Source organism: Rhinolophus hipposideros (assembly GCF_964194185.1).
Source record: "Rhinolophus hipposideros genome assembly, chromosome: 7".
NCBI classification, from domain to species: domain Eukaryota; kingdom Metazoa; phylum Chordata; class Mammalia; order Chiroptera; family Rhinolophidae; genus Rhinolophus; species Rhinolophus hipposideros.
This window is the reverse complement of record NC_138053.1, coordinates 41,415,918-41,431,452: the sequence shown is the minus strand read 5'-3', so window position 1 is coordinate 41,431,452 and position 15,535 is coordinate 41,415,918. Positions and strand designations below refer to the sequence as shown.

Genomic DNA, 15,535 nt, shown 5'->3' with positions numbered 1-15,535 from the left:
AAGTGGGAAACCATGGGTACAGAGCAACAAGTCAGAAGGGTATTATAGCTGCTTCAGTGGCTCAGGCTATTGCAGAAGTGTAAGATTGGACCATAATAGTGGCAGTTAGGATGGAGAAAAGTGAATGGAAAAGAAAGTTATTCAGGAAGTAGAACTGCAAGAACTTGTAACTGATGAGTATTATAGTGAGAAGATCGGAGGCATTGGGTGGATGGTGGTATGGTTTACTGAGCTGGAGACAGTAGCATGGAAGCTCTGAAAAGAAATCTGGGCTAAAGATATAAATTTGTGATTTATCATCATATAGATGGTGAATGAAGTCATGAGAGCAAAAGAGATTTCTCTTTCCCTTAGGGCAGCAGTTTTAACCGGGTGCAACGACCAACTGCATTGCTGAGATTGAGTTGGAGATGGCCATGATGGGAGACAGTGAAACAAATCAAAAGCTACTTGAAGTAAAACAAGAAAGAAAAAAGAGGACCTGACAAAGGCCTCAGGAGTGGAATAGAAAGAGGGTTCAGATTAAACAGATACTGTAGAGGTGAAAACACAGCACTTAGTGACTAAATTGGCTGTGGAGGCTGGGAAAGCATAATTATTCACGGGTTACTGGGTAGATCATGGTGCCATTAACTACAGTGAAGGAAAAAATATATAAGAAGGAAGAAGAGGCTTTCAGGGAAGACAATGAGCTCAGTTTGAGGAACTTGGAACATCCACCAGGCAATTTTACAGAGCATTAAAAAAACAAAAGCTTCTCCACCATGCTGTATTGGAACCTAGCTCATCCTATAAGCAAGAGGGGGAGGGCCATCCTGACTGTACTCCTTTTGTTCAGGCAGAAAAGGTATCTTCATAGGATCTGAGACCTCAAGCTCTACAGTTAGACAGACTTGAATTCCTATCTTGGCTCTAGTGGCTACTTGCTGAGAGATCGTGGGCTAGACACTTAACTCTGAGCCTGGTTTACTCATCAGTAAATTGAGGATAATACTTAGCTTCTAAAGGTGGTTTAGACATTGAACAACATACAAAAAGATTTAGAACAGTGCTTGGCATGTGAAGAGCGTTTGAAAATGTGTAGCTATTTTTATTATCTGTTGTGGTATGGGACAATTTCTTCCAATGTTCATAATTGTATTTTTTTTATTCTTATATCAGACATTTATCGTACCCTGCTATGTGGGAAATACTGGTAACCATCTGCTTCTTTTATTCCATCTCTATTCTAACCATCTCAGTTACTATCTGCTATTCCTCATTTTTTTCTATGTTCCCTGCAGTTTTTGATGTGTCCCGCTCCAGTCTGGGCTAAAATATCAGCAAGGTCTCACTCATCTGCACAGAGTCACATAAGCTTTCTTCTCAATAGATCAAATGAAAGGACATGAAGCAAGGTAGAGAGGACGCAAGTGTTGTGCGGGGCGGCCTGTAGGGTCTCTGGTCCTGCTCCCCACATAAGAACGCAGGATGTGGTGAGGCCAAAAAGGAACACCCAGGGAGCCATAGATGGGGGAGTCATATCACTAAATTCTTGCTGGTGGCATGCGTCTCTCTGCAGTCCGCTCTCACCAACTCAGCCACCATCTTCTTGATAGCCCCCATTTTTCTGCTAGCGTAGCCACAGCAGTTATATTAGTGGCCAATGGCTCACGGGTTACAGCTGACGGCCAACTAGCCACAGCTGATGGCCATCTGATCACAGTTGATGGCCAGTTACTACCTGAGCCAGCACCTTTCTATGTGAGGCCAAGAGCCTGGAAACTGCGTTCTGGGGCTCTGTCCCCACAGCAAGTTAGTGCAGAACTTGTGTACTAAAAGAGAAAAGTAATTTCTATACCAGAGAGAGTCAATTCCTCAAAATGATTTAAACCTCTTTTTCTGCTACATTTGGGGGATTATTGAATCATTAATTTATAATTCACTTTTTCTAACATTTGTAATTTTAATCCTTATTTGTACATTTCTTGCTTCAGGGATTGGTTCCTCTTTGCTACTATTTTGTTATCATTAAAAGGCTTTGAAACAAAGTGGATTTGAAACTATCCTTGCTTACACTTTTATTTTTCTCCACTTGGCTTTAACATCAATGTTTAAATTCTTACCCAGAGTTGCCTTTTGGAAACTGCTCTTGTTATAGAAGTCACCATGATTTATAATAGATTTAGATACATATTCTTTTGTGGTTTCTAGATTTCTCTGTGTTACTTGTTTTGGGAAATTCTTCAATCTGCCTCTATTTGCTAACTGATCACTTACTCAGATAGAATTTCACTACTTTACTTTGAAACTGTGGTTTTCCTCTGTTCTGTATATGCCAGTACGATATTGGGGAGGATATTCCTGAATGTCACTATTCTAGTTTCAAAAGACCCCTGTATCAGAGCTTCCTGTTACCTCTTGCTCATGGCAGATTATTCGGGATCTCAGGTGGACATGGAGATCTTTCTTCAGTTCCTTCAGTAAAATGACAGAATTAAAATCAAACATACATTTTCTGTATTTAGGGAAACAACATTTATCGAGCATAGTTTTATGTAATGTCACCATGGCATTTTTTTCCTAGCTATAAGAGCTCGTAATCCAGTTAGGACAGACAGAACACCACGGAACAGTTCAGGAGTCACCACAAACAAATGAAATGCAAATCTGAAGGAAAGTAGACAGAGTAAGCTGAATATACAAATCATTCAAAGGATATACAGCAAGTGAATGTTTCTGATCTAGTAGGATGAATGAGACTTCCTAGGGAGTAGAAGTCTTTAAAGTAAGTGAAAAACTGTTAGATATTTAACAAAAGAAAAGTAATTTTGATTCTTTTAAAACAGGCAATAATGTGGAGGTTTCAGAGTGCCAAGAAATTTAGAGACCAATGAAATAGTTTGAGATCCAATCTATTCTCAATTCAAAAAAATATTATATGTACAACATCAGATGGTTCCACATTGGTTTCAGTTCTCTGATTATCTGGATGTTTTTACCACAAATGTTTAGCTGATATAACTGCCCTAACTCTTGAAAATAGAGAAGAAAGTGCATACAAAAAGGTTTTTGCCTGAAAGTAGGTGTAACTTCAAAAGGGAAATTATGTCTCTTCATAACTCTCATAGAACAAAAATGTTTGGATGTAATGACACCCCATCATAATCCCATTTTCCAATGTGAAATTGTCCCACAGTCAGAGCCCTCTCTATTCTTTAGTAGAAATATAAAAGTAAAGCCGGTATGATTTTCAGTTGGATATTTCTTACAGAAACTTTGCACGCATTATATGTTCCATTTGTTACAAAATGTATAAATTTTCTTTGGAAAAAGATCTTATTTGTTTCACAGAGACTTTACTTGTTTCCCATAAGAAAGAGTAAATCATAAATTGTGTGGTGAGCATGTGGAAATACTTTCACCATGGGTCTCCAAGGTCAAAAATACGCTGAAAGAAAGCAAACGAGATTGTGGAATAGCCCAAAAGGAAACAGGATAAAAAAACTTCCTAGAAATGTTCAGGCTTTAAGCAAAACATAACGGAAGGATTAAACAAGGAACTTTATTCTCTGTGAAAGAAAATGGATATAGTCTATTGAGAATAACCTTGACTTAGAGAAAAACCTGAATTAAAGAATAATTTCTCCAGAGTTTAGTTTTAGTAATTTCAAGCACAAAATAAAAACTACAATGCAAAATGTATTAGTAAAACTACATTAGATTTTGAAAATGTATTGTTTATTATAATGTGATAAGAACATAAGAATTTACTGCTAAATAGAAATGTGAAAGCATGTTGCAAAAATTCTTATTTCATGAATCACTTGTTTCACTCATTTCATGAGTCCTTGGTTTTGAAAAGGACTGGATTTCTGCATACTTGTGAGTAAAACTTGAAACTTCAGTTAAAACAGAAAAACACACACACAAAAACTAACTCATCCCAAAATAAGGGCTTTGATGGCAGACTGGGTTTTAATTCTAACTTTGTCATTTACTATGTTCCACAAGTACCTGCTGTGGAAATTTCTTACAATGTATATAAAGCACCTGAAACTTCCTGCTAAGTAAAGTGGATTAAACACTTCTGTTCTCTGGTCCTTCCCCAAAGCTCTAGATTAAAAACAGAACAAAAAAAAAGGGGGGGGGGTAAAAAAATAAATAAATAAACAAAAGTGTTAGGTTTAAATTCACAAGGACAACAAAAATGGAACAAAATAATGTAGGAGACGAGATGACAAGACAATTTTAAAAGTTGAAAAACAAGTGGATAAAAGGTAATTGTTTTAACATATCAGAAAAAGCTGAATGTAAGTTTACAGTCTGTGCCCCAGAGCATAGAAAGTCTCAAGAAGTGGCAGCACCAAGTACTTCTGAAGATAGGAGTGGAGCTGGCACTGAAAACAAAATTATAGACAAATCTCTCTCCTCCATCTAAGCTGATGACTAAAGTTTACTCTCTGGAGAGGATAATCAGGAAGTTCTGGCATCAGAGTCAGAAGTTACAGCTGAAGGCACAGGCAAGGTAACAGGTTGAAAGCAGGGCCACTGAGTGAAAGTTTACATTTGGTAACAGACTTTTTTTTTTTTTTTTCAAGGAGGGCGCAGCTCACAGTGGTCCATGCAGGGACTGAACCAGCCACCTTGGTGTTACCAGCACCACACTCTAACCAACTGAGCTAACCAGCCACCCCTGAAAGTTTACATTTGGGACAAGCTTTCTGTTCAATCCCATCCCCTACCTGGCGCTCAGAACACCAGCGACTATGCTTGCCCCATACCCAAGACACAAGACCAAAGATTCTTCTCTCAATAAACTGGCCCAGGGGAGAAGACATAGAAAAGGAAATGAGATAGGAAAGAGTTAAAAATCAAGGGATCCACCATCAAAATATCATGAATTGCAGAAAGGAAAAACAAATAAAAAATGGAAAGGCATAAATTATTACAAAACTAGTACTGAAAGAAAAATTTCAACTCCTGAAAGTCATGAGTTTTCAAACTAAAAAGCAGATAAAAAACAACTCTTTTAGTATTAGCTAGTATGTGGAGAAAAGGGAACTCTTGTGCACTCTTGGTGGGATTACAAATCGTTCAGCCTCTATGGAAATCAGTATGGAGATTCCTCAAAAAATTAAAAATAGAATTACCTTATGACCCAGCAATTCCACTCTTGGGTATTTACCTGAAGAAAGCCAAAACACTAATTTGAAAAAACATACACACCCCTATGTTTACTGCAGCACTATATACAAGAGCCAAGATATGGAAAAAACTGAAATGCCAATCAATAGATGATTGGATAAAGAAAGTATGGTACATTTATACAATGGAGGGTTTACCATAAAAAAAGAATTCAATCTTACCATTTGCAACAACATGGATGGACCTAGAGGATATTATGTTAAGTAAAATAAGTCAGACTGAGAAAGACAAATACAATATGATCTCACTTACATGTGAAATCTAAACAACAGAATAAACAAGCAAACAAAACAGAAATAGATTCATACATACAGAGAACAAACTGATGGTTGCTAGATTGGAGGGGGAGGGGCTGGATAAGAAAGGAAGGGATTCGGAAATACAAATTGGTAGTCACAAAATAGATGTGAAATACAGCATGGGGAATATAGTCAATAATGTAAAAACTGTGCATGGTGTCAAATGGGTGCTGGACTTCGCAGGGGGATCACTTCTTAAATTATATAAATGCCTAATCACTGTACTATACACCTGAAACTAATATAAAATAATATTGAATTTCAACTACTACATGTATATAATCACTGGATGTAAAGTACAGCATAGGGAATATAGTCAATGGTATATATTTATAGTTCAGATGAGTAGTAGACTTGTTGGGGTTATCACTTTGTGAGGTATATAAATGTCTAATCATTATGTTGTTTTGTACACCTGAAACTAATAATAATTAAAAAAAACAACAACAACGTAAGGCATTGGAAACATGGAAGGCAAGCAGTACTCAAGAGTAAGATCATAGAGAAAAGGGAAGTACATTGAGGTGAGTCTTACATTCACTGATGCTTTTTCCCCTCAGAACATTTGTTAATTTGCATTGTGGGATATTAGAACTGAACAAAAAGGGTTGGCCTTGAGTTTGTTCCTGTCTCAGTGGTCTGAAGAGACCCAAATTCAAGTTGAGCGGTACCTAGACTTCCAAAATTTGAGGATCACACATTCCACCAGGATAAGTAAACCTGAGAGTCCTTCGAACTTCTCACCAAGGCATTTGCAGATTCTCAAATTGTACCAGATTAGAAGTCAAGAAACTAAATCTACAGTTAGCAGCAAAAATATGAAACAAAGTCTTCAACTGACCACAGTATCAAGAATTGGAATTGAAAGCCCACCAAGGATAAGAGGTCTTGGTAAAGAGCTCTAGACTTTTAATGGAGGTCCCCAAAAGGAAATATCAAAGTGATCCGTCCCTCCTCTAGCTGCCTGCCTGAGAAAAGAAAATGCTCTCCAGAAAAAGATAAAATCCTCCAGAGCCCATGTAATTTTTAATTTACCATGTCCAGAATTAAGTAAAAAATCATCAGACATTCCAAGAAGACATAATGACTAAAAATAAAGGGGGGAAACAAAATAGAAATAGACCCACCGGTAGTCCAAGTATTAGGGTTATCAATAAGGACTATATAAGCACTAGAATAATATATCCAAGGAAATAAACGGCAAGATGAAAAATTTCATCAGAACTGTAGTTTATAATATTAAAAAGAATCCAATGAAATTCTAGAGATGAAAAATAGAATATCTTAGATTAAGAAACCAATAGATTATTTTCAATAAAAATCTTTAAAAAGAAAGACATCAATAGACAGGTGTAACAACAAATTAGACAAGCAAAAGAGAGAAAGAATTAATGAATTGGAAAATAGTTCATTAGAAAAAAAATCCAAACTGAAACATACCGATAATAAAAGAACAGAAAAGTCAGAAAACGTATCAGAGTCAAATGGAACATAGTGAAAAGTAACATATAGGTGGAACTCTAGTATGACAGCTGTGTGGCGGACTTAGAGCAGCCAGTGCAGATTAGAGCAGGACAGAAGCTTGTGGAAGATCTATCTCTAACACGTAATGAATATGACGGTTACCCAAAGTACCCAAATTTCAGTTATGTTAGAGAATTGGCAATGAATTAGTGATATTTACATTGGAAAGTAAAAAACAGGGAATTTTTTTTTATTTCAGAGAAAACATAAGTTATATCAAAAAGGAAATGACATACAGTATAATACATAGTTCACTACTTATGCATAACATTTATATGATCATAACAATTAAACAAATATTGACTTAAATAAAAATGATTATAAAACTTTACTGGAAGGATGAGGAAGGGGAAATATTTCTGTGTTGAAGGGATGAGGATGAAAGAGAGCTGAACAATAATCTTCTAGAACAGGAAGTCAATAAATAATATTTAAAACTGACCAATCAAGAAATAGCAATAAAAGCTATTATTTAGATATATGGAAGCAAATATTAAAATAAACAGCTAAAAATAATTTAAGTATTTGCCACTGAAGGGAAGGAATTAGAAAAGAAATAAAATAGGAGCCAGCTATTTTTTATGAGTCTTAAAGTATTGTTTGATTTTTTAAGTATGTGCAAGTATGACTATCATAAGAAAAAATTACATTGAGATAAAACGATAAAGAAAGGACCTAACAAAATGACTGGAGCATGGTAAGTATTCCATAAATGTTTATTCTATAAACTGTGTGACCTCAAGGAATGTGGTGAAAGGTAAGGCATCTACATTTGTTGAGCTCAGGATCCTTCTGGAGGAATGAAGCATTGCCTGAAATAGGACCCTTGTATATTCCCTGAATATGTCTTCTGCCCCCATTTGTGGAAGTCTCTCCTGACAACTATTCAGCAAAACTGTCCCTCCTCATAAGAGCTGCCTACACAAGGCTATTGGATAACACTAAATTGTCACATGCCTACAGGTAATGTTCCCCTGTGACCTTCCATGGGCCTAAATTTATTAAATTCTTCCAAGCTCATGGATTCTGACTACTAACCCAATGGTGAAGTCAACTGGTTTTCTTTAGCTGATTACTAAATCATAGAGAAACTTCAATTCCTGCTTTGATCATGCTAAGTGGTCCAGATTGTGGTGGCAGGCAAGAAAGCCTCTGTGTCAAAAAGATGGAATAGTTTATCCACCCCCCTACCAAATCCCCCCAAAAGAAAAAGCCTCATATCTCACCTCTAAGTAACAATCAGGTCTGCTTAGGTGATCATATACCTGAGAAATGACATTTATAGTGTGGCTATTTATAGTTTCAAATAGCAAAACAAACCTGGTAAGTGTCTGGAGAAACCAAGCTAGTAGGTAGCAGAGGCTCAATGTTTGTTATTAGGATAAATGGATATAAGGATGAGTATTGACTCAGGGGACAGAATATAATCATAACACACAGCAACTTAATCTTACTCATGCAGGGTCTGAAAACATGGGAGTGAAGCAACACCTCATGTATTCCTTTCCTCCACAATTTTGGGTCCAAACAGGGTTGGCTTATACAGTCACAGATCTTAGAGATGAAAGGGATATTAGGAAATTGTTTTGTTCTCTTTATTTTAACAGATGAAGAAACAAAAGCTTTCAGAAGTCAAGGTAGGGGGAAATTCTGGGAAGATGGTGGTGGCAGTGGGAAAATTTTGAATCACCCCAAATTCTGTCATAAAAACAGAAAACAGTTAAGACAGCAAAACCCAAACCCACAGACCAACATCTTAAACAAAATAGGTGATAAGATAGTCTATTGAACCCCGAAATCAAACAGATGGGGATAAAAAATGTGTCGAGTCAGCATTTGTGTGCAAGGTGGTACAGGGGTGTCTGACAGACCTGAGGACAGTAAACCCCCCGAGTCTTTGGCAAGTGTTGCAGGCCAAGATATAGACTTCTTCCTAACAAAAACTAAAATCGTTGTTTTAGAGGTATAGGTGGATTTAGTTGATGTTATAAAGGATCAGTGGTCTATTTTTGTGGTCTAGTCTGCAGATTAGGTCATGGAAAATTCAAATATTGGTAAGTCATCAGGTTACAAGAGTCTGTTAGTTGCCAGGTTTTTTGCTTTGTTTTGTTTTTTTAACTGTTAATAAAACAAATAGCAGGCTGAAAGACTATTGATGTGTGTGTATGTGTTACCTTATCTTTAGCAATCTATCAATATTTTTATATGTAATCTTACCTTCAAATTATAGTTTTGTTCTCTTTTTTTGTCATTAAAGCAAATGAATATAGAAAATCACTATATTTTAATTTTAAAATCGTTTGTAACTATGAAATTTACTTTTAAAGATACTTATGTTTCAGCAAAGTGCTCAAGTAGCATTTTAGCAACAGGAATAGTTGCTCTCATCTTGGGGATATCAAAACTGCTATTTTCCCCTCAACATGCATGAGAAGACCCTCCAGTATACATTGATATGGTGCCCCGAGGATGTCTCTATTTATAATGTAGGGCATCTCATGAACAATTCTGGTTCTAGGCAATAGTGCTCCAAGGCAGAACAGAGTGGTCTGTCCCCCATGATGCAAAATGTGCTGCCCTCAAGGCACCCTATAAATTTATTATAAAATCTAAAATAAAAAACACACAAAATAATGAAAAACTTCACCTTACTAAAATGAATACTATTCCCCTGAACTCAATGTAACTTTAAAATAGAGCAGTGCAACAGTTATCATAAGAAATAATGGAAGTGGTCTCTAGCACTCCACATGTTTGTATATAACTCCAAAAGAAGAGGCGAAAAAAATCTGATTTCAAGTTACTAAAGTCATTATGATGTTTTACGTGCTTTGCAATCATTACATTGCTTTGTGGTTGGACAATGAGCGTTAACCATTGCTACAGTTGATTGTGTCCAGAATTTGTTTTAATAACCTTCTATCCCTTACTTTGATGTCTCCAGAAATGTATCCTGGCAAGAACTATTGAAGAAACAGTTAGTAAAAATCTAAAACTACACTTGAAACTCCAATTATTTGAGACATCTGCTTCTGGCCATGACAGAGTAACAGGGAGCCTTCCACCTTAAACAATGAGAAACTTGACAAAAATATAGATATAATTCTTTCAGACATTGAAAAATAGGTGACACATGAGTATGGCTACTAAAAAAAGGGAAATGACGTGAGCTCTACCATTGGTGTAGCTGACAACCTGAAAACAGTGACCAGTTCTCAGGAAAGAGAAGGGAACCCAAAATGAGCCCTGTGGTCTCCTGAATGGAAGAGACAGAAGTTGGAATACAGGGGCGTCAAGAAAGATTAAATTTCTGGGAGTAATGTACCAGAGAGGAGGGAGCTAGGCAGACAGATTTTCAGAGTTCTGCGGAAGATTTACTGCTGATCTTTGGAAGAGTACCGATCTGTACATGCAGGAAAAGACAGTACCCCTGACCAAATAAAGACACAACAGAAAGCAGTAAGCCAGTCAATTCCCACAGTTCCTATAGGGATAGAAATAATCCGTGTTCATAAGGAACTGCCTTAGCCACAAGGCCAAATTAGCCCTAGACTATAAAAGCTGTTCTGGATCTTCCAAACAAAGCTTAAAATCCAGTCTCAAGGAAATCTGATTCCTAAGAACTTAATTGCATGTCAGGACAAAATCCAACACTATTTAGAGGAATACCAAAATATCCAGCACCCCAAAACAAAACATAATATCCAGTGTCTAGTCAATATTTACCACACAGGAAAAGAGGCATATATATCTATGTATATATATGTAATGTATAATATATGTAATACATAATATATAATATATAACTAATATATGTACATATTATATATATACTGGATATGAATACATATATATACTGGATATGAATACATATATATATATATATATATATATACATATATAATATGATTAATAGCAAATTAGGCACTGCAGAAAATAAAAATTAGATTTGGAGACACACAATAGAAACTATCCAAAATGAAGTATAAAGAGAAAAGAAAGACTGAAAAAATAAGTCTTTCTTTATATAGAGCTCTGGGATAATATAAAGCTGTTTAACATATATACGAGGTCAGACAATTAAATTCGCAAACTCATCCTAGAAAAAGTGCTACATACCTCTTTGCTGAATTATCACTACGGTCTCCTTCGAAGTACTCCCCTTGGGAAGCTATGCACTGATGCCAGCATCTAGTCCACCCTTCAAAGCAATTTTGGAACTCTTTTTCTGGAATGGCCCTCAGAGCTGTCGTCATATTACCCTTGATGTCCTGAATGTCACCAAAATGTCTTGCTTTCAATGTTTCCTTTATCTTGAAGTAAAGAAAGAAATCATTGGGGGCCAGATCAGGTGAGTAAGGAGGGTGTTCCAATACAGTTATTTTATTACTGACTAAAAATCCCTCACAGACAGTGCCGTGTGAGCTGGTGCATTGTCATGATGCAAGAGCCATGAATTGTTGGCGAAAAGTTCAGGTTGTCTAACTTTTTCACGCAGCCTTTTCAGCACTTCCAAATAGTAAACTTGGTTAACTGTTTGCCCAGTTGGTACAAATTCATAATGAATAATCCCTCTGGCATCAAAAAAGGTTAGCAACAAGTTCACGAACTTAATTGTCACATCTCATATAATTAAAATCCAGAGGAACGCCAAGAGAGGGAAGGAGAAGAAAATATTTGAAGAAAAATGGCCAAAAATCTCCCAAATTCAGTAAATTCTAGTTATTTGTTAAATTCATATCTCTGAGAAAATTTCATTCCCCAATGATTGACTTGAACAAATGGCTAAACACTTGACTTGAGCAGACAAACAGCCAAAAATTCAAAGCTGGTACTGAGAAATTCAACATAACACCTTAACTATTTTACAAAACAGAGAGAGAGAGAGAGAGAGAGTGAGAGAGAGAGAGAGAGAGAGAGAGAGAGAGAGAGAGAGAGAATGAAAATAAATAACAGCCATAGAAGTGAATTAAGGTTGAAATGTCATGTGGTATTTTAGTCTTAATTTTGAATTTCCTTGTTCTCATCGATCTAAATCAGGCCCTAATGATATTTAATGAGGCTACTTGTCATTCCCATAATAGGCAAACAGAAGGGAAGTTAAAATAATTCTATTATTTCACAATGATGAAATAGATTGAATATTTCAATTATTCTACTTATTATAGTACACATAGAACAATGCTCTATAATCTGCTTCGATATATATAGGCTCTTTAACCACACCATGGTGCGACTCATACAGTCAATTTGGTTGTGCTTCTCTCACTGATTCAGTGTAGGAATAAAGTACTTTGCAGATTAGCTTAGTCTGCAGCACTTAAAGGTCAGGATTTATTGTAATGTAAATCACAAAGCAATTTTATCTTGACAGAGATTACATACTGTTACAATATTTCTCGCTGAATCTAGTGATGCGTTTGCTTTTTCTTTGCAACTGCTGTGCAAATTGGACCATAGCCCAGAAAAGAAAAAGAGATGGCAGGCTGCTTTGGCTTTCTTGAAACAACTTAATTCTCTTCATTTTTCAAAGTTCCACAAGAAAAAAAAAAAAAAAAGCTCTGAAAATACACATAAAATCATACATAAATACTTGTAAACCTTTACAGACCCTGAGCTCAAGTGCACATGGAATCTGTGAATGACCGGCTCTCAAATATTTTGATCTGTTTTAGGAAAGAGTATAATGGCTAGTGGCTGACCTCTAATCATTCATACCCAGTTATCTGATACATTATCTAAATTGTCTCCATTTTAAGCAAACAAACAGTAAGAAGCACTCATGTTTTCCATGGATAGAAGTCACAAACAAGAAAACTGAATGTAAACAAAGTAAGGTAAGGATAGGAAGTCTACTGCTGTCAGTGCCTTCGTAATGAGTATCAGAGGCAGAATGATAACACCTTCCCACTTTTTCTGTTACTTTGGAGACTTCACTTAAACTAGAAGGGATTGGGACCAGAGGTTTTTGATGACCAGGAATTAAATAAACTACTCAAAGAGTTTTAGGAGTCATTATTTCTGAAATTCTCAAGACAAACCCAACTAAGTCTCTATCCTAAATCATGCTCTCAAAGAATAAACATGAATAAAATGACCCCACAAAGTTTAAACCGGTGTATGTATTAAATTTTGCCAAGTTTTATCAGCTCTTCATACATCATTTACATCAATAATGTACAAAAATGGTGGTGAAACCAGGACTTACTAGGAAATGTATCGAAGGCTACTCTTCAACTGCAACTCCTCCATTTCTGTTCCCCTCACCTGGGCCACAATTGGGTATGGATCTTTTTTCCAACTCTTGCAAAGCACTTTTCCTGGAATGACAGGTGATATATAATAATACTGTTTATTCAAATACTGAGTAGCTTATTCTTTCATTCTACTGGTTGTATCCTATCAAGCAGGACTTCCCACATATCAGTCATTCCAAGTCAACATTTCCAGATCTGTAATCCAATTGTAATATGGTTTACTTAATTGTTTTCTCTAAATTAATTCATAATTTGTTCTAAATAAATTTATTTTAAAATAATAATTTTTACTTCCAAAATTATAGTTTTGACATGATAGTTCAAAAAATAATTAATGTTTTCTGTGTACCACTTGACATGACTTGAAATGGTCTCATGTGCCACCTGTTGTCAGTGTGGCACATTTTGGGAAACATTACAGGCTGTACAAAGGGTTGTAATGCAGGTTCAACTTGTAGGTGGGCAATAAATGATACCTGTAGTCATAAAATGTAGGCGTTCCTATGTACCATTAGGCACAGGCACTCCCCATCTGAACCTTTCCATATATAGATTAACCATACATCCTGGTTTGCTTGGGACAGTGCCAGTTCACGTCTATTGTCCTGGAGCTCCCTCTTTTCCTCTAGAGAAGGACCTGGTTTAGATGATACCCAAAAGGGTGAAGAAAATTACCCCAGAAAACTGACAGTCAGAATGTTTCTAATTGGCCTTATTCTTCTTTGCTGGACAGCAGTTCAGTTCTTCCATACACATTATCTTATTTAATCTTCACAACAACCCTATGAGTTAGTAGTGCGTAAAAATTACAAATGGGGAAACATGCTCAGGAGGGTTTAACCACTCAGGGTTCACACAGCTATTATAGGACACAACTAGGACTCACATCAGGTCTCTGATCCATATCGGGAGATCTTTTCTAGGGAATTGGGAGGTGTGGGAGTCTAGGAAAGAAGAGGGTGAGTTTTGGGAGGCAGAAGTATTCTGAGAAATAGCCCATTCCCTTTCACAGTGGATTTGGAGATGTTAGAGCAAGAAATGGACATATCTGCAATGTTGCCACATTCCTATTTCATAAGAACTCATAAAACTATAAGTACTGTTTAGATTGCCAGGATTATAATCAACAGGACTTGTGAGTTAAATGGACTTTTGGCCTCTGCCCTGAAAATCTAATCAGACTCTAAATTGCAAGTTAAATTTTATTACTGTTTTGTTTTTTGATGCTGAAAAGAAAAAAAAAATTGAGATGGAAGAAACGGAGGCACCCCTGTGTGGAGATACGAAGAAAAGGGGAGGACGCATAACAAAATAGTCAGCCTGATTTTTCCACACGACCCTCCTTTCCTCTGCGCCACTGTGTGCTGCTGCCAAACACATCTATCCTCCCCGCTTACACGGGGGAGGGTCGAAAGCTTTACATTACACCACTGGTTTACACCCTGAGAAACGTCGTGTGAGCTGCAAAATACACTTTGAAGCAACTTTCTAAAAGGCACATCTATATTTACCAATGTGTTCCACATGATTAAACTGTGAAATTTGTCTCCAGTTTGGCAATACCTTGGAGAGATGTTTTGAGGTTTAGGAAGAAAATGCCTGTGAAGTGCCTTAAGTTCCACGGAAGGAAAGCACTGTATATACAGCCAAGGTGCTGTTCCATGCCTTGATGCTATATTGGTGCGACAGCAAATAAAATAGCGTAAATTATGATGTCACAATGTTGTCATGCGACATCACCCACAGTGAGAGCAAGAAAAATCTGTTTTTAAAATGCCTCTTTTCCCCTCCTCTTCAGCATGTTAAAGCATATGGCATCCAAAACTAGTTCACAGTGAACTTCATTTCTGCCACTGCTGTAAATGAAGTTTCTTCTCAGGCAGATGTCAGCGCTAAAAGTTTGGTGCTCATAAATACCAAATTTACATAAAATCTATATAGCTTTTTTTTCCCCAAAAAAAGACTTTCGTGGTTGATGTAGGCTGATTGGCTTGGACATATAGTTCACTTATTCCTGAAATCATAATACATTTCCAGATTCACTAATTTGAAAAACATTAATTACACCTAAGCCACAATGACATTCCTTGAGGTCTCTCTAGTTGTAAATATCATGTGCCAGGTTGAAAGAAAAAAGAAAAACTTAGAAAGTTAACTGAGATATTTTTGGACTGTTAATTCGGGCCCGTGGTTCCAAACTATGGGTCACCATTTATGCAAAAACCATCATTTGTAGATAGAACATGAAATGAATCTTATATGTACTTT

The 15,535-nt window shown here is 36.5% G+C and overlaps 1 protein-coding gene across 5 annotated transcripts in view; it reads right to left on the bottom strand.

Annotated features, from left to right (window-relative positions):
* The window catches only part of CETN3 (centrin 3), a 608,779-nt gene that overhangs the window by 553,195 nt on the left and 40,049 nt on the right, over positions 1–15,535 (bottom strand). For 3 of the 5 annotated variants that reach the window (XM_081053674.1, XM_081053672.1, XM_081053673.1), the window contains exon 5: positions 13,219–13,330. In XM_081053674.1, the coding sequence (XP_080909800.1) occupies positions 13,219–13,330 (112 nt within the window). Of the gene's footprint in view, positions 1–11,129; positions 11,324–13,218; positions 13,331–15,535 lie in introns of all 5 variants that reach the window. The other 2 variants (XM_081053675.1, XM_081053676.1) reach the window with 1 other exon arrangement.